At 36.9% G+C, this 17,910-nt stretch overlaps 2 protein-coding genes across 3 annotated transcripts; one reads left to right on the top strand and one right to left on the bottom strand.

Moving 5' to 3' along the window:
* The first annotated feature begins 1,376 nt into the window (after positions 1-1,376).
* Positions 1,377-5,918, top strand: LOC112507250 (BRCA1-associated protein-like). The gene is made up of 11 exons (XM_025111735.1): positions 1,377-1,726; positions 1,810-1,918; positions 2,104-2,218; positions 2,321-2,418; positions 3,726-3,832; positions 3,960-4,200; positions 4,312-4,365; positions 4,675-4,818; positions 4,960-5,024; positions 5,292-5,346; positions 5,568-5,918. The coding sequence occupies exons 1-11, from the start codon at positions 1,377-1,379 to the stop codon at positions 5,724-5,726; spliced, it is 1,497 nt and encodes a 498-aa protein (XP_024967503.1). The 3' UTR covers positions 5,727-5,918.
* A 1,936-nt stretch (positions 5,919-7,854) lies between these two features.
* LOC112505757 (topless-related protein 4-like) lies at positions 7,855-17,357 on the bottom strand. 2 transcript variants are annotated; one of them, XM_025109720.1, is made up of 26 exons: positions 17,268-17,357; positions 16,826-16,926; positions 16,512-16,691; positions 16,104-16,217; positions 15,837-15,995; positions 15,568-15,751; positions 15,337-15,460; positions 15,012-15,121; positions 14,542-14,710; positions 14,356-14,429; positions 14,095-14,164; positions 13,662-13,735; positions 13,438-13,533; positions 13,263-13,358; positions 12,606-12,733; positions 12,255-12,489; positions 11,994-12,158; positions 11,786-11,881; positions 11,471-11,617; positions 11,045-11,155; positions 10,787-10,966; positions 9,688-9,816; positions 9,506-9,601; positions 8,970-9,158; positions 8,555-8,721; positions 7,855-8,329 (listed from the first exon to the last, which is right to left on the bottom strand). In XM_025109720.1, exons 2-26 carry the CDS (start codon positions 16,903-16,905, stop codon positions 8,113-8,115), a joined length of 3,390 nt encoding a protein of 1,129 aa, XP_024965488.1. In that variant the 5' UTR covers positions 16,906-16,926; positions 17,268-17,357; the 3' UTR covers positions 7,855-8,112. The 2 variants fall into 2 exon arrangements, with proteins under 2 accessions (XP_024965488.1, XP_024965486.1); XM_025109718.1 differs by having other exon boundaries at positions 14,320-14,429.
* Between the last annotated feature and the right edge of the window lie 553 nt (positions 17,358-17,910).

Here is a 17,910-nt window from a genome sequence, read left to right on the forward strand (position 1 = left end):
CCTCGTCGCCGGTCTTCCAGCAGGTCGTCGCTCGTCGCCGCCTCTTCCAGCAGGTCGTCGCTCGTCGCCGCCTCGTCGCTCGTCGCCGTCTTCGCCTCGTCGCCGTCTCCGCCTCGTCGCTCGTCGCCGTCTCCGCCTCGTCGCTGTCGCCGTCTCCGCCTCGTCGCCATCGCCGTCTCCGCCTCTTCCAGCAGGTCGTCGCTCGTCGCCGCCTCTTCCAGCAGGTCGTCGCCGGTCTTCCAGCAGGTCGTCTCTCGGTTTCTTGATCTTGCATAAATCTAGGGTTTGGTTTAGGGAATTTATCATTTTTCTTTAGAAATTGATGGTGTTTATTGCTTATTTCATGTTTGTAACAATGTTAATGATGATTGGATTATCGATATTTTGCAATTTCTTGAGGATTTGATACTGATATGAAGAAACATCATCTTTGGTAATTGTATGTTGGTTTATTTAGTACTAAATCATAACCAGGGTTAAAATTGTAATTTGCTATCATTCAGAGAACAATTACCAAACAACCTTGTTTCATTCAGCACTTAACCATTCTGATCCTCTTAGCCATTCTAACCTCTTAACTATTCTGAACTAAATCATTCAGCAACTGCCAAACAGCCCCTCAGTCGTATTAATATAAATTAACCGCATGTAGATGAACGTAAGCGCTTACCAATAGAAGTCACACTATAATTTATTTTGATGCGTATTTAGTATACATCAAAACATATCAAATGCAACGATTTACTGGGTAAGCACTTACTTGGGTAAGAGTCGTCAACCTCACTTACCGGGTAAGACTCTTCATTTTTCTCATCGTTCTTACTCGGTAAGATTTTTGGCCCTTCTCATGTTTATCCGATTAATAAATTTATGCGTTAAGCACTTACCAAGTAATTGTTTAGTAAACGGCCCCAAGTGAATTAATGTGGATGAATTTATGCATATAATTTGAATATGGTAGATGATTGTATAATTACGTGGTACTAGAGATTAGAGATGGCCAAATGGGCCCGACCCGGCCCGTACGGAGGACCGGAACTGGAACCGGAACCTGAGAGGGACCGGCACCGGTTATGAACCGGTTAGTGTTTTTAACATTTTCTAGGACCAGAACCGGTTAAGAGCGGGACCGGTTATGTAACCGGTTATAGGACCGGCCCGTCCCGGTTTTTGGCCATCTCTACGTGGTACCTATACGATGCATCGGGATGAAATTTTCGATTAAAAAATAATAAAAATATAAAAATTAATTTGTTTATTTTTATTTTCTGTTTTTCGTCTATAAAAGCAAAAGCTGGAATAAGTAGCTTATTGGTTAAGCCGATTTGTTCCCCCTTTTAGCCCGCCAAAGACCTATCGGTTTTGTCATAGGAAAGATGTTTACTATCCGAATTCACACCGTTGATACCTCCCAACCGCCGTTCGCAACGCCGGTCGGTGGTGGTGCCGCCACATCCGGCACCAAATCCACCGTCGCTGGAGGTTCAAAACCTAAGTCCAAAGAAAACTTGTTCATTCCTATGGAAGTGAAAGGTGTAGCCCACCTTTTCCGCAATCTACCAAACTTAAGCTCTACCTCTTCAAACGTCACCATGACGTTGTTCAACATCACCACACGCACCACACTTGTGTTCATCGTCGCCGTACCTAACTACCTTTCTCATGAAGAATTCATCGATTTCTGTGGTTCTCACGTTGATTACTTCTCCGATCTCTGTTTCATCAGGTATTGCGTTAATTACATCCAGGGTTTTTGCTCCTTTTTTTAGTTGTGGATTTAAGTTGTGTCCTCTTTTTTTTTTTTTGAAGAAATGATGCGGTGGAAGATCGGTATAGCGTGCTTATTAAGCTTGTGAACCAAATGTCTGCTGATGCATTCTGTTGCAGTTATAATGGAAAGCGATTTAAGCCTTCTGAGGTATTGTTGATCTCGTTTATCTTAAGAATTTCGAGTTTATTTGATTTTAAAGAGGGAAAACAAAAGATACCAGTATGTTGTGAATGATTTTGTGTGTTAAATCTTCACCTTCACGTGCCATGTGTAAATAGATGCACTCCTAAATGTTTGAATTTGGTTCAATTTCGTTGGGTTTTAACTTACAGCCTGAGGTTTGCCATCTCTACTTCGCTCAATTAGTGGAGTACACAGATTCAGCAGAGGCAGCCAGTATCCCACATCCAGGGTATACAGAATTACCCACTTGTCCAATTTGCCTAGGTAAGTTACTTTTGAGTTGTTTATGATTGTATTATAGTTGTATCTTTGTGTGTGTGCATGGAAGTTGTATGTGATACAATTCGATTATTCTTAAAATGGTAGAGACATTGGACCATGACACAAGTGCAATACAGATTACGCTGTGTGACCATTCATTTCAATGTTCATGCATTTCGAAGTGGACCTACTTGTCTTGCCAGGTTGGTTTTACTTACCCTTTTGTATTACTTTTATTTGTGGATTTTTCATACACAATTTGTGGAAGTGGGCAATAAATTTTCTATACAAAGCATATGGTGCATATGTTGGCGTATAATTAGTTCATTTTTTGACCCAGAATCCATCTTCACATGACTTGATTTATGGATGTGAAATAGTCTTATTAGGTTGTGGGTTTTGACTATGTTCAGCTCTAATGGTGACTTTAAAGAGTCTTGATATAAGGAAAATACGTCATAAGCTTTCCAAGGTGGTAGACAGTGAAGCTTAGCTACAAAGAACTATAAAATACTTGAAAGACCTGGGTATTATTAGTGTTCTTGGAACCCAGGAGTTAAAGATGAATCTTACGAGAAAGGAATTAAGATGTGGGATTGGATCAGTGAAGCATCCTGAAAACTAATAGATCTTTTAATTGTGTTTTTGTCCAACTCCCCTGAACAAGTAAATCTTGTGAACTGCTAATCAACAGTTGACAAGACTACAAAATATAGATCTCTATTGCTGTTCTAGTAATCTTCTTTCAGAATCATGATATGATGCAGTCATCCACATGATTAATGTTTTAGAGTCATAAATGTAGACTAAAATGTGTAAGAATTGTCAGAATCTACCAAATCATGTGTCTTATGCACCAACAATCATTAAAGTATCTTCCATAGCTTAAAACCCTCTTTGCTTGGTACAAGTACTCCTCCTGGTGAGTGCATTACAAAGCCTACATCGGCAGCTTGGCCATTCTCTAAACTCTGAAGGTCTGAAGTAATGTTCCCTTGTATCTCCATAAATAGTTTGTCCTTAAAACACTTGAGTTACATGACTTGAAGCAAATGACCTCTTAAGATAACTGCATAGTTGGTTCCCATATTTTTTTTCCTGAATGAGCATAGGAGTAAGGAGGACTCAGACCTGCTACCAATAACACATTACCACACATGGGATTGGATGGATGCTATTTGAGCTACTCGCTTGATGGTGCATGACTGACAATCTAATTATATGTTACAAGTTAACAGTATTTTAAATATTTATTTTATCCAACTAAAAAATCAGTTATTTTGGTTGGGTTTTCACTGCTTTATAAATTATTTTCTGTTGATTGTTATCTTATAAATTAACTGGTTAAGAAGGATAAAGGCTTGTTGTTATGGTATTAGAAATTGAATAGTGAAACAAATCATGATTTCAAATAGAAATCCTTGATGTATCAATAGTTTTTCGTTACCTGCTTTATATCATTACATTGATACCTTCATGAAATGTATAAGTTAACTCTCTCTGGTGTTAGGTCTGTCGACTTCGTCAGCGGCAGGATGGCAAACCGACCTGTGCAGTTTGTGGCTCGTCTAGCAACCCGTGGGTCTGTCTTATATGTGGTTTTGTAGGATGTGGAAGGTAACATATTATTAAAACTCCTGCTAATATATACTGAACCTTCGATATATTTTCTTCCTGCTTTTCTTGGATATTCATAACTTTGAAATTGCATCCATATGTAATAAACAATTGCTGACATCTGAAGGTATGAAAAAGGGCATGCTATTGAGCATTTTCGCCATGCTCAACATTGCTATTCACTTGAACTAGAAACACAGCAAATTTGGGATTATGATGGGGATAAGTATGTTCACCGATTAAATCAATCAAAAGTTGGTACCAAGTCAGTTGTGGCAAATCAAGAAGGTGAATCACTTGAAGGGGAGTGTTGTGATAAAGAGGATGGTGAAGTTGGCGGGGCACTTTTTAGCAGCAAAATTGATGCGGTAATTTGCTGTTTATCTTCATCTCTATTCCTACTTGCTGATGTTCTATAAAATTTATGGATGTCTTCTCGTTCTGACGTCATGTTAATTCCGTTACTTGAAACAAATCAGATCGCGGATGAGTATAACATTCTTTTTGCAACCCAGATGGAGACCCATCGACAAGTATGTAATCCAATGCTATGCTTTGATTAATTAGTTTCTTGTACAAGTGTTAATCTCAAAAATGAATATTTCTTTCCAAAAGATTGGGCCTTCCAGTTATGCCAGTTTGTATTGATGGTTTATGTTGATGAAAGGTGCAGAGGCCTAGCTTACAGAAAAAAGTTATACCCATAACATCTATGTCAAGTCTTTTTTTTAAATATATTCCAACAAAACGAAAATTGAAGTTGCTACTTTATATATATTATGCATTATTGAACATCTCATGTAGTTTTTCATCTTCTTTTCTGCATGTTCCTTTTTCCCCAGCATTATGAGACACTACTTGCGGAGGGAAAAAGTCGAAAGGAGATATCCATAGCTGAAGCCATAGAGAAAGCTGAAGTTGAAAGAACAAGGGAAATTCAACATAAACTGGAAGAACTTGCCAAAGAAACAAAGGCCGTTTCACTTGTTAGTTTGTTCCTCATGCTCGTATTTAAGTTTGTAGGATGAAAAATCTTGTCAGTTATTCAGGCTGCCATTTATCATTTTTCACCATATAGCCATGAGATTCCAACAATACAATTTACTCTTTTGTCCCTTGTTTGCTAGATTAACGAAGATCTTGCAAAAGACCAAGACTCCCTGAAGAAAAAATACAAGGAAATCCAGGATAGGTACTTAATCTGGATATCTTTTTTCTGGGTAACTCTAAATTATTCCAACCCATGGACGTTCTATAAATTTAAGACCGAGAACACAGTTTTGGCCTCCAGAAATCAATTTCTTATATCATGTTTTCTAACAAATGTGAGCCAAAAGTAGTCATAAATCTGTAGTCTTAATGTCGGCATTTGCAGTTTATTGATCCATACAAGAACTGGCACCCAAGTTGCTTTTGGTGTTTTTACTTCTTTGTTTTTGACTTGCCATTGCCATTTCAGGGAAATTGCAACACTAAAATTGAAGGATGAGAAAATAGTTGATCTGGAAGAACAGGTATGTAATTTACATTTCTTACCTCTGTCAAGTAGGTGACTTGTGATTTCCAAAAATCCATGATCAACCAAAAAAGGGTCATTGGCCCAATGGTACCCAGAGTAGATCCCATTCCCAGCCTCACTCTCAACAGTTAGGAGCCTGCTTGATGTATAAATATTATATATACTTCAAATAAATAAAAGAATCCATGATGAAGGAAGAAAGGATGTTTGATGCAGATTAGAGACTTGAGAATTTATATGGAAGCTCGTAAAACACTGGCGACATCTGGTGATAGAGATGAGATAAAAGGGGGGACGCTACTGCCGATGGTTCAACCAAATGAGTCGAGCCCTAAGAACAACTCTAAAAGGCGTGGAGGCCGAAAACGCAATTAGATCATGTGGAGTAGGTGCACATAAAAGTGAAGCAAGTAGAATGTAAGCCTATTTCTTCCTTTAAAGAAATCAAAAATAAGAAGGGTGTTGTAAGAAAGATCTTGAATTGTTTTGTGCTTCCTCTTTCTTTCTTTCTTTTGATCTTGAAACAATGTGGAGTGTATTTATAATAAACCACATATTGATCGGGAACTCGATAGCATCTAAAACCGTCACGATTACAAATGGTACCAGAGGGGAGGAGCCCATTTCTTTTGGGTGTTTCTATTTTAGATCAATTCAAACATCAGAAATGTAATAGGCATGATGTTATCGATGTATGTGAGAGGAAACCACTGGAGAGGGGGTTTATTCTTTTGCATTTATATCAATTTGTGTTTGAGTCGAATCTGTAGCGGTCTTAACCGCAATGCAAGACTTTTTCATGTATCATTTCAACATGGGATTTTCCTCCACCGTAAGAAGGGCACCACATTTTTTTGCATTGCGCTTTTCTTAAAACGGGCAATATCACCTAGTCCTAATTTTGTCAAATGGGTGTTTTTGGGCAATGATGGATGATTTCTTTGACACTGTTTGAACTTGACTCTAAATGTTAAAAGTTATAGCACTTTGAGTTGAGAAAATGAGAGCAATCGTTTTTTTTATGTAAAAATAGCATTCAATCAACCAACATATACATTTCAATAATGAAAAAAATGGTAAATAGAATTAATGGCAACATTGTCAATAATAAAAGTGGGAAAAACGTCAAAATGATACAAAAAATAATAACTCCGTTAACTAACCGGAGTGTGACATTCTGCGACCAAAAAAGTTCAAATATGTCGGTGTTGGTGGAGAATATTAAGCAAAAATGTGTAATTGATCGGCTGCTGATCGAGTGGTTTGTTTTAATCGATAATCGGTTTCAGTTATCAGTTGTCGATCCTTCTTGACCACCTCTAACTAAAGCTTGGCATGATGGTTCTTAAACCTTTCCAAAAATGACTTCAAATAAGAAAATAATTGAAAGCAAATACACCAAGGGAGATAAAAGTCTGGGATCTTACCGTTTGGTCTATTATTCGTAGATTAGTACTTGCTGATACTATCCACCACCTTTGGCAGGAAAGAAATGATCATATCTTCAAAATAAGAGAAGATTTTCTGATATGGTGGTTAAGACCATCTTCGATAATGTCCGGACCAGACTTCTCAGTTTGACTGTCAAGCCTCCCGGAACGTTGTCCGGGCTAGGCTTGTTTGAACCTTCCCTAGTGGTTGGTCCTTCCTTTCTTTTCTCTCCTCTTCTTTTTTCTCGGTTTCTTTGAGTTTTGCTCCTTTCTGGTGGTTGCTTCAGTATAGCTTCCATCCGAGTGCTAACCTTGGTTTCTTTTATGTCTTTCAAAAAAAAAATGTTTTTTAATAATTTTTTTCTTAGATTGAAGGGACCCTCTATATGAAAAAAAGATTGTGTATACTATACCTTTTTCCGACCCTATTATCAGATAGGATACACCGGATACGTTTGGTTGTGTTTAGTTTGTTTTAAAATGAAAGAATGAATACTATTGGAGCTTGCAACACTTTAGGGTGCATTTGGTTAGGTTGAGATGAGTTGGTCTTCAATAACAAATATGGTGTTGGTTAATTAGAATTCCTAAATTTTATGAAGATAAAAGAGAGACCTTCTAAGCTTTTCATATTTCTTTCACATTTTGAGCAAAAGTAGTGAGAAACCAACCACAAAACAATGGTCTGTCTGGATTGAGACAGAGGGCCCGTATTCCAAATGCTTACCGATAAAAGCCACTATTCTCACTTACTTTGTAGAATAATATTTCCGGCCATCAAAATGGATTAATGGTAAGCGTTTATAACTTGGTAAACATTTACTGGATAAGACTCTTGATCCTTGTCTTCTCTCTTACCTAGTAAGATTCTCAGTCCTTGTTATGTTCACACGATAAGATAATTGAACCAGCAAATGCTTAGAAAGATGTGTTTGGTAAACGGACCCTTAATACATACGATTTATTATGTAACAAGGGCATTGACAAGAGCATCTATGAGTACTCATTTTTCACATCAAAAAACTGTTCCAACTTTAATTGTTCCGAGTATACTAACTAGTTGGGTCAAATATGTCCGATAACAACTTCATGAGCAACTTTTACTTGTAGTTTAATTAAGATGATTAAAAGAAAAACGGCATTCGAGGGCATATAACAATAACAATAACAACATTTCACTCATATTCCCCCAACCCGGCCCGAACCAACCTGATCTTTTGTTCATGAAATTTACAATCAAAACTCTTCTTTCCTTCCTACTACTGATTCTAATCTAAACTCTAAAACACTATCTACCTAAATCTTTTGCTCGGAAAAAGTTTTAAAAAGCACTACCTCTGAGCTTGATCCGTTGTATTTGCAGCAGCGGCAGCGGCAGTAGCGCTTGGTCCAGCACCATTACCATTTTCAACTACTGCGGGTGAGCTGCCCCATTTCCCTTCTGACTCAAGTGGTTCAATTACACATACACTGCCGTCACTAAGTCCCAAAGCAAACTGGTTGGGTTCCGATGGATGTGCAGCAACCACAAGTGGAAACACCCTTGAACTGTCAGCCCATAACGTATTAGATTAGATACAAATGCGTACATCCCCTAAGGAAATGGAATTTCCACAGAAATGCCAAAGGGTCAGTGGTCCAACAGTATCCGGTAACCTCCTTGGAGGCGAAGGGGTCAAGCCTCACCAGATGTGAGGAATGTGTGAGTTTTGTCATATATAAATATGATGTACTTTAAAAAAACATTAATCATGTCACAGGAATAACACTCACTTTGGATTTGTGGGCAGATACGCTGTGGAACTGATCCGACAACGCAATCTGAGTGTTGATGCAGTTAGAATATCGATACTTCCATCCTCAAAAGTGACATATATTGATTGGCTATCACATGAGTAAGCAGCATGTGTGATCGCCCCGCTTGCCTCTCGGGGGCCCCACTGTTTAGAAAATAAAAATAAACTGTCAGAAGTCATAACTCGTCTTCATGACTTTACTTTCTCGGATAGAGGTAAGGCCTCCATACATCTTACCCTCCCCAGACCCCACCTCAACCTCAGGTGGGATATACCGGGTTCGCTTGGTTTGGTTTGATTTGTCAGAATTTATAACTCTAGAAAGGAAAACTTGTTCTAGAATTTATAACTTTTATTAAAACCACACCAGAATAGCTACAAAAGAAATAAACCTGCTTCAGGCATTCAAGTTTAGGAGCTTCAAAAATCGCTATCTGAGTTTCGTGGACGACTAACAAGTGTGTCTGATCTTGGTGGAATTGTACACGCGTATCAGCAAGGGGAGCAGCAACGCGTCCCCCTGGGATTTGCAATTGTTTACTTGTTTGCTTCTCCCATCCATCCGTACTCCACACACACAACTGCAGAAAGACATTACTCGCATGTTCAATCAATAAAAATAGACACGCCTGCGGTGCACTGATTCCTCCGTCCCAAGTAAATGTACACAATGAAAAAGGCAAACAGTTTTAAGAATGTGTAATTACTACACTTTTTAATTAATTAAATGACAAGTTTACTCTTAATTAATAGACGGAGTAATGAATTTCTCCATCTCATAATTAAAGGTAGAATTGGAACGAACTAAGATAGAAATATGGACACTTATTTTGGGATGGAGGGAGTAGTTTGTTAAGCCAAATATACGTCAACACTTTTTGTGAATTCATGCTGGAATGGTAACATTAGCAAGCAAGCACGTACTTACCTGAGAATCAGCACCAGAAGATACTAGCACATTAAGCACATTAGAGAAGGCCAGGCCTGTTATTTGTTTATGATGGCCTTTAAGCTTGGTTTTGACCTGCTCAGATGAATAACAAACATCACTTCATCTATAAACAGACTCTGCTCTCAATTCATCTCATAAATAAAAAAACACGGGTTAACCTCATCAACTCGGACATTGTATATTTGGATAGAAGAGTCATCCATGCCTATGGCAATTATGTTGTTATCTTGTGGATGGAATGCCAGAAAGGTTGCTGCAGGCGGAGGGGGCATGAACGTAGTCATAGTCTGCAAATGAAGAAAGCAATTAGTGGATTTATCGAAGATTAAAGAAAATGGCATAAAAAGACCACCTTTACAGAAAACACAGCCAAGTCTCAATTTAGCCTATCGTTACAAGAACATAAACTTCTATGCAAAATAACGGCATCTCAAAAATTAAAGTAGGCCTTAGGCAAAAAATCTAAAATAGACCTATTAACTTATTTTCTTAAGTTTTATGGTCAGATTCATATTTTTATTAGACTATTTTGTGCCTAAAGTTAGTAATTATTTTAATATAAACACAACAATACAAATACACTACAGTAACAATATAAAAAAATAACTGAAGCAGATAAAATGTAATTTAACAGTAAATAAAAATAAGATAAAGAAAGAAAAATAAAACCTGAAAAAATGGTTTGAATAAGAAATTTAGGACATGATCAATTATTTAAACTTTTCAAAATTTATTTTTTGGATTTCATATTAAAAATATATGGAGAATAAAGAGACAATATAATAGAATAAATAATTGAGTTAAGTATGTATTTATAAAACTTAAACAAATAAAAACATAAGAAAACATATTACTAATGGTTGTTTTTTTGGAAAAACAAATCATAGAATTTAATACAAATCATTAATGACTTATAAATAATATATTAACTACATCTTAAAAGTGCCTTTTAGCATTATGAGGCCTTAAGCCATTGATGCAATGGCCTAATGGTTAAGCAAGTCCCACAAATCAGGAAGATAGTTGAGTTATAATTACAAAGCCATAAGCAACATCAGCACATCTCATTAATAGCTTGATATATTTTCACTTAGATCCACACAGACAAAAAGACAGTAAAATGTCACCTCAAAGCTGAAGTGCTATTTTGGATGCTAATTAGGAAAATAAGACAACGTTCACAAACACCATAACAAGGGACAGTAGAAAATAAAAACAGGGAACTCCTAGATACAGAAAACATATAAACCATGTTACCTTAAATGTCATCATATTGAACAAAGAAATCTTTCCGCCTGAAGCAGACATAACATAAGAGTCGTTCTTTGATAGTGCAAAGCATGAAACAGCATCTTCAGGGTTTGTCTCACTTGTATCATTTGTCATCAATATACCACTATTTGGTTGCCATAGCTGAGGCAGTACACTAGCAGTTGCCTAAAAGAGGCAAATAACCCATAAGCATTGAAAGTTAGCTTAACATACGACAGGGGGATTAAAAGTCTGAGCAAATACCTTCCCAGTTGTATTACGGTCATTTCTCTGCCATTTCCATAGTTTATGGACAGCATTGGATGCTAGAGCTAAGATGGCAAGACCTGAATTAGTGTAAATCAATCTTGAAACCTGTAATGCAGACAGGGCGAAAAGGAGGGGGAAGTCACTTAAGTTTGATAGAAACAGTGAAACATCACTTGGCATTAAAGTTAGCCAAATTAGACCTTATTATTCTTTCACACACGAAGGTATTTGTAAGATTGGCATCTCAAAAGATAAATAGATGATAGCAGTGACCAAGGGTCCAAGGCTAGAGTGAAGAAATGAAAAAGTAACAGTAACAGCGATATTAAGGAAAATAAGGAGTGCAAACATGTGAGATATGTGTTGCTAAAGAAATATCAACTACATCAGTAATACCGATCAAGGTGAGGGGATAAATACCCGTGTTGCTGAAGATGCATTATCTGGAAGCCTTGATGAGCGGCACTGTGATGGTTCAGAGATTTCTGTCAGTTTCCACATTCTAGATTTGTCCATAGACTCATCTCCAATTCTGGGCCTCTCTACCAAATTTCGGTTATCGCCATTCTATAAGCATATCCCATAAAGTTTAACATCATGAGAATGAAATTAGGAAATATCTATACGAAATCATAAGATGAGCACGTGATAAGAACCACATCAACTTAATATTAGTTGTATCCGCGAATAATAACACAGATAAACACATAGTGATAGTAAACCAGTAACACTCACCATCATCACCATGGAGGGCATTGGATTAACTCTATCCATGATGCTTGGCCCACCAGATGCATTAGCAGCAGCAACAAACGTAGTCATCGTAGAAGTCTGCACATGTTAGAGCATTCAGTAGATATGATAGACACCATAGATGCAGGCGAAAGAGAATCCTGATGGTATAATCTGAATTATGCAAGGGGTGGCCTAAGAATCTTTTTACCTTCACAACAGATGCAGACGCAGCTCTGGAGGCATCGAAAGAACGATTCTCCATACTTCTTAGTAGCCTAAGCCCATCTGGATTTGCTAGGATTTTAATTCCGTTTTCGCTTGTTGAAACAGCCAGCAGAATTCCATCCTTGTTAAATCGTATACAAGGAGAAGCCTGCCAGTAAGTCAAGAACCATTATCATTAGTAAGGCCAAAACCTAAAAACATGATTCAGAGAGGTCATATTCCGATGAAAGCATCTGAGGAGTACCGGTAAACCACCCTCAGCATCTATGGTTGTCACCAAGTTAACATTGTCCATATCCCAAAGCTTTACCACACACTCATCGCCAGCAGCAAGAAAGCGATTTTTTGTAGTATCAAACTGTACGACCCCAATAGATCGCTTTCCAAGCCCATTATATGAACGTTTAACAGCACCTTCACTTTCATTCCATTCCACAATGTAAGAATCTCCTTCTTTATTTGTCCCACATGAGAATAATCTAACAGTTGTGCACATATCATTAGAGAGAAGATTTCGTTAACATCACAAGCACATTTCAGATGTACTGCAAATCAGATAAAGAAATTAGAAGAGCAAAGACCATCAGTTTCAAACCTTGTTCCATCGGAACTGTACGCCATTGTGGTGGATGAATGACCTGGTGCATCATAGTCCACTCTTGAACCCATATTGTCATACAACCATGCCTTTATTTTGCCATCAGTTGCCGTTGAGAAAATAAACTAGGATGAGGAGAAAATAATGTAATACAAATTAGTGACTGATATTCAAAAGAGAACAAGATACCACTTTTTCAGAGATAATGAATGCATTAACTTTCAAGAAAAGGAGTGAGAAGGAGAAAGAGCCTCCAAACTACTGGTTTACTTATGCGACCGGCTGTGATTTACAAGGTGATATAATTACATTAGCAAAGAGACAGTAACAACATTGATCGTAAAGTTTTCCACCCAAAATACTTTAGTAAGAGAAATTTGTTACCAACCAAATGTCATAGATTTGAAGCCACAAGTTGGGATAGAACAAAATTGGAGAATAATACAACTTGGGACGTAAAGGTCACCAAATGCTCGTTAACTGCGTATCACAATAAATGATGAGAAAGGACCATGCTATGATCTACAAGATTCAAGACTTGAAGTACAACAATTTTTGCCATATTTGAAAGCTTAGAGAACACACTAGAAATTGGTCGAACAACTGAAACAAGTGAAATACTAGCTAGCACCAATTTGAGAGTATTGGTTATACCTGAATATTTTCCTTAAAATGCGGGCATACAGAATATACAGGTGCTTCATGACCCTCGAACGTATACTGTTTAGCCCCTGTTACTGCATCCCACACCTGTAGAAAACTTCATCTTATACATGATGGAGTTCAGATTTCACCACTCCAAACAAAGCAAAGGCAGAAAAATACAAACCTTTATCAACCTATCATCTCCGCATGTTACAATGCAAAGTTGTTTGTTTGGGTAAGAGAAAGCAAGATCATTTACACTGCCACCATGAGCCTCAATCTGTATAATCAAATCCAATAACATTTGACAATTACATGAATCATATGCATCTAATATAAAGAAGTGCACCATCAACACCCAAAGGAGAGCAATACAAAGAAAACAAAACAATGAGAGGACACACAAACCTCCAAGTGATTCCGTAGATCATCACCACCATGATAAGAGTATAACTGCACAATGTGCTTCGAGTATGCAACACCTATACGAAAGTCCATGACAATGATGAAAGCCTCAAGCAATTTCCCAATTTTAACATATTGGCCACATTAAAGGACACTCCCTCCGTTCTCCTTAAGATAGCCCTTTTGTTTTTTGACTATCAACATAATACTATATGTATGATTAACATAAATTCTTCTGTTACATTTTTATGACATTCTATTTGCAATACTTTTTCTGTAATTTAAAGTATCCCTCAAAATGCAAAATTCAGAGATATTAAAACTTGAATTTAAAAAGATTGTTTGATTGACATTCAAATGTCAATAAGGGATACCTAAAGTGAACAGAGGGAGGAAATGATTATACATGGAAAGATAGTAATAAATATTAAAATACCAAACAGGGTTCCGTCAGGGCTCCAAGTAACACGATTGATTAATGCGGTATAGTCATTGGTCACAGATGCCTAATACAAAACGCAAAGTGTAAACTAGAGTTAATGAAAGAAATCGCAGTTGACCGTCAAGATTGCATTCACTTTATATTTAAGTTCACTCTATATGCGCATTGAGAATAAAACACATTAAAACTAATAACTTTAAACAGTGTCGGAATGTTAACCTGCAGTGGCATTGAACAAACAACAAGATCCCAAACCTTGAAATTCTTATGAGCAAGCTTCTCCCTGCTACCTAAGTCCCATATCATAATATCTCCGGTGTTCGTTCCAACTTATATTTGGTCAAGATAGGACAAAACAAGAACATAAAATAATTAGGAAACCCTGAAAGCATAAACTACCAGAAAAGCAGAAGTTCAAATCTTAGAGCATATGAAACTAACCAAGAAGCAGAATTTGCTGTACCGGGTGAAAATCCATACTCTTGACAACTGATCCCTGATTTAGGGTCATCGCCACAGCTTTAGGCAGATCATCAGATGAATACGAGCTTTGACCGTGATTCTGGCCACCATATCCAATGGGTAAGATATTTACAGGCATATGATTAACCTGTACAAAGATAAGAGATATGTCAGCTTTTGGAATCAACCAACTTGCGACCTTAGCATGTAAAGCTCGCTTGAGAACACAAAAAAGACTTCCAAATGGTGTTAATAGCAATCCATCTTGACACCAATGAGACCCAGTTCCTGGTCCCAAATAGTTGATAGCAGTATTCTAAGAAAATTAGTACAAAAAAGAGCTTAATTTAAAGTAGATGGAATGGAGTAAACCCCAACAGCCAATCTCTAAAATGTTAAATGCAAACAAGTGTCCAGGTAATGCAAAGAACAGCCAGAGTAGTTCATACTTCATCAGATATGCCAAATGCCCTTGTTCTCTTAAATACATGTTCAGAGTCAGCATTTTGATAGTCTACAGCTGGATTGTTGGTAGGAGTCCGGGGGCGCTTTAATAGAGCTGCCATGTGAGAGGGAAAGGGGAAAAGTGAACAACTGAACAAGTTATTATGAACAAACAGCAACTCAAAACATTTATGATGCGAGCACTCTAGCAAATCTACAGGAATATGTAGTGGAACAAGTGGATTGACATGTTCAATAAATGCTTATAACCAAATCACATTGAATAAACCGTTCCATGTGAAGCTAGTATAAACTCAATGAACTACATACCAGCACTATTAGGTGGAGTGAAACCAATGGGTCCAGCAGAAGCTGCTGGATGAGGCACAGGAGCTGGGTTTGCCATCCAACCAGCAAGAGATGTGGGTAGAGGAGCTGGTGCGGCCTGAAAAGGCTTCAAAAGAATGTAAAAATAAAAGAAAGTCAAGATGCGTTACCCATGATTTTTATAGTTTAAACCACTCAAACATAGATAGCAATCTGACTCTTTTGTCCACTTACACCATGAGCACCCAGTGGTGGAAAGCCTGCGGGCTTTGGTACAGCACCCATTAACGGATTGGTGACAGGGGATGGAGCTCGTGCACCATTTGGCTGTGACTGCCCGCAAGAATGATCAACAAACAGAGTTTTTATATCCGGATTGGGCTTCGGGTTTTTGCACAGCTGATGTTGCCAGTTCAAACTAGAATTTAAAGGAAACGTTAAAAGCAAGGCCTAAACTTGAATAACAAGACCGACTGCTAGCCAAACAACCACAAGATACAGACCTTTGATTGATGAGTGTCCTTAGTCTCGAATTCTTTAAAGTTGGAAAAGTTAGCTTCTCACGGAAAAGAGGATTTGCTTCAATTAACTTTTTAAGTTCACCCAACATTATACTTCTAGCTGACTTGGTGTCTCCATATTTGGATAATTGCTCGTTGTCTCTGAACACGTGTTATATCAATAATCACGAAACTATATAACTAAATTATGATGTGTGTAGACAACTAATATCACAGATAAAGAAGCTGTTCATGACTATCATTCCTCACCTGAAGTTCTCCAGAGTCAAAAGCTGTGTTATTTCTTTAAATAGATCTTCATTAAAAGCAGAGAACACTTTCAAGTCCTTCACTAGAATTTCTACCGCTTTAGCACGATCCTTTCTGCAAATTGAATGGACATTAAGAACTTACCACTGGATTTTTAAGTTAAGATCCCGTTACAGAATTTTAGACAGGAGAGACGCTACACAAACCAAAAGTACTAGCTCAAAAAGGTTATAAACTCATAGCCAAGAGAGTAATGCAAAGAGAAAATAAAGCATTAAAGGCCTTCAGCCTCTTCTCTGTGAATGCATAACTTGCATTTTCCGTATATCATCATCCTCCCTAAAATAAATGTGGGAGCAAAGCAGTAACTCACTAGCGCTCAAATTAACAAAGTATATTTAAACTTACTTATCTAGAGCTTCTAGGTACTTCTGCTTTTGTATCTCAAAGAAGATTTTCATTGAATATCTGTTATCATCAACCTTTGTAAATCCAGAAAGATATTTTTCCACCTCATCCCATTCCCCATTCGTCACCATTTCCTCAAAGTATCTCATATTGAAGAAAAACCCAGACTCTTGCTCCAACCTCCACACACAAAAAAAAACCCAATTAAACATAAAGACAAGCAATACCAAAAATTTGAGATGATTCCAATTACATATGATCTCAAAAGAACAAACAAACAAAATATACGCATACACAAACTTATTAAACCCTACCTGTGAACAGTTTCTTTAAATTTCTCTTCATCTAGAAACTGAAGTATTAAAAACACAAGCTCCCTGCTAAGAGACGACATAACTTTCCCTTTTCCCCAAAACTGCAAGCAATTAAATCCGAAATTAATAAACAATGAAATATAATAAAACAAAAGAATAACAACCCTCTAAATCTTCAAAGATCAGAAAACAACAGTGCAACCTCCATTTCCGTATAATCCAGCTAAAAAAAATTCAAGAGAAAACAACAAAATACTGTTCCATTTTGTTCATCCAACAAGAAACCTAAATTTCCAAAAACAAACACACATATAAACGCAAAACACCTACACATATGTGCATAATCAATACATAATCATGCATAAATACAGAAAAATCCATATGTATAATCAGTAAATATGTCTAATTTTATGTTAAGATAAGAAATCAAAACATCCGTTACCTTTGAATTGGATGATGAGATATTTCGAAAACAGATCGGAGGGTTTCACTAATACTATTTTCTCTCTCCTCGTTAAGAGATTTCTAGAGAGAGAAAGTGGAGAGTTTTTAGAGAGAGATGCGATGCGAAGAACCAAGAGACGATATAAATAGCAGTGAAAAATGCGAGTGGTACGAGATGATAAGGAGAAAAACAAGGGAATAAGATAAGTTATCCTACTTATCATACCGTTGATAAGCACAATGTCTTATTAGCTGATAGCTTATTACAAGTGAAAATGCTTTAATTAGGTCTAATATGGGATTGATAGTCGGCCTAGTTTTCGGGTTTTATTTAGAATATTATTTATTTTATTTTATTTTAAAAAATACAAATACAATTTTTAGTTTCACATTGACTTAATTTCACTTTTTATTGTTTTTAAAAAAAACTATTTTTCTCTAAAGTGAAAAAAATTAGTTTTTTAGAAACCAAAATTTATATGTGTTAGAGCATCTTCAACAAATATGTTAAAATACAAAAAAAAATATTTTAATATTTTTTTATTACAACAATTATGGTATCTTGTATGTTAAAATAGAGAAAAGATAAAAGAAATAGTAAAAAATCTCTGAATTTTAAGGAATTTTTTAAATAGAGAGAG

The sequence above is a fragment of the Cynara cardunculus genome (assembly GCF_001531365.2).
Source record: "Cynara cardunculus var. scolymus isolate 2C chromosome LG 2, CcrdV1, whole genome shotgun sequence".
In the NCBI taxonomy this organism is placed as follows: domain Eukaryota; kingdom Viridiplantae; phylum Streptophyta; class Magnoliopsida; order Asterales; family Asteraceae; genus Cynara; species Cynara cardunculus.

What these genes read in the sequence shown, in the direction of transcription:
- LOC112507250 (XM_025111735.1), top strand. Translation starts at nt 1,377, where the DNA reads ATGTTTACTATCCGAATTCACACCGTTGATACCTCCCAACCGCCGTTC. An exon ending in AAACAAAGGCCGTTTCACTT is followed by an intron (nt 4,819 to 4,959) that starts GTTAGTTTGTTC and finishes CTTGTTTGCTAG; the next exon opens with ATTAACGAAGATCTTGCAAA. An exon ending in TACAAGGAAATCCAGGATAG is followed by an intron (nt 5,025 to 5,291) that starts GTACTTAATCTG and finishes TTGCCATTTCAG; the next exon opens with GGAAATTGCAACACTAAAAT.
- LOC112505757 (XM_025109718.1), bottom strand. Translation starts at nt 16,905, where the DNA reads ATGTCGTCTCTTAGCAGGGAGCTTGTGTTTTTAATACTTCAGTTTCTA. An exon ending in TTTGTTCAATGCCACTGCAG is followed by an intron (nt 14,165 to 14,319) that starts GTTAACATTCCG and finishes GTTTTGTATTAG; the next exon opens with GCATCTGTGACCAATGACTA. An exon ending in TACAGTTCCGATGGAACAAG is followed by an intron (nt 12,490 to 12,605) that starts GTTTGAAACTGA and finishes CACAACTGTTAG; the next exon opens with ATTATTCTCATGTGGGACAA.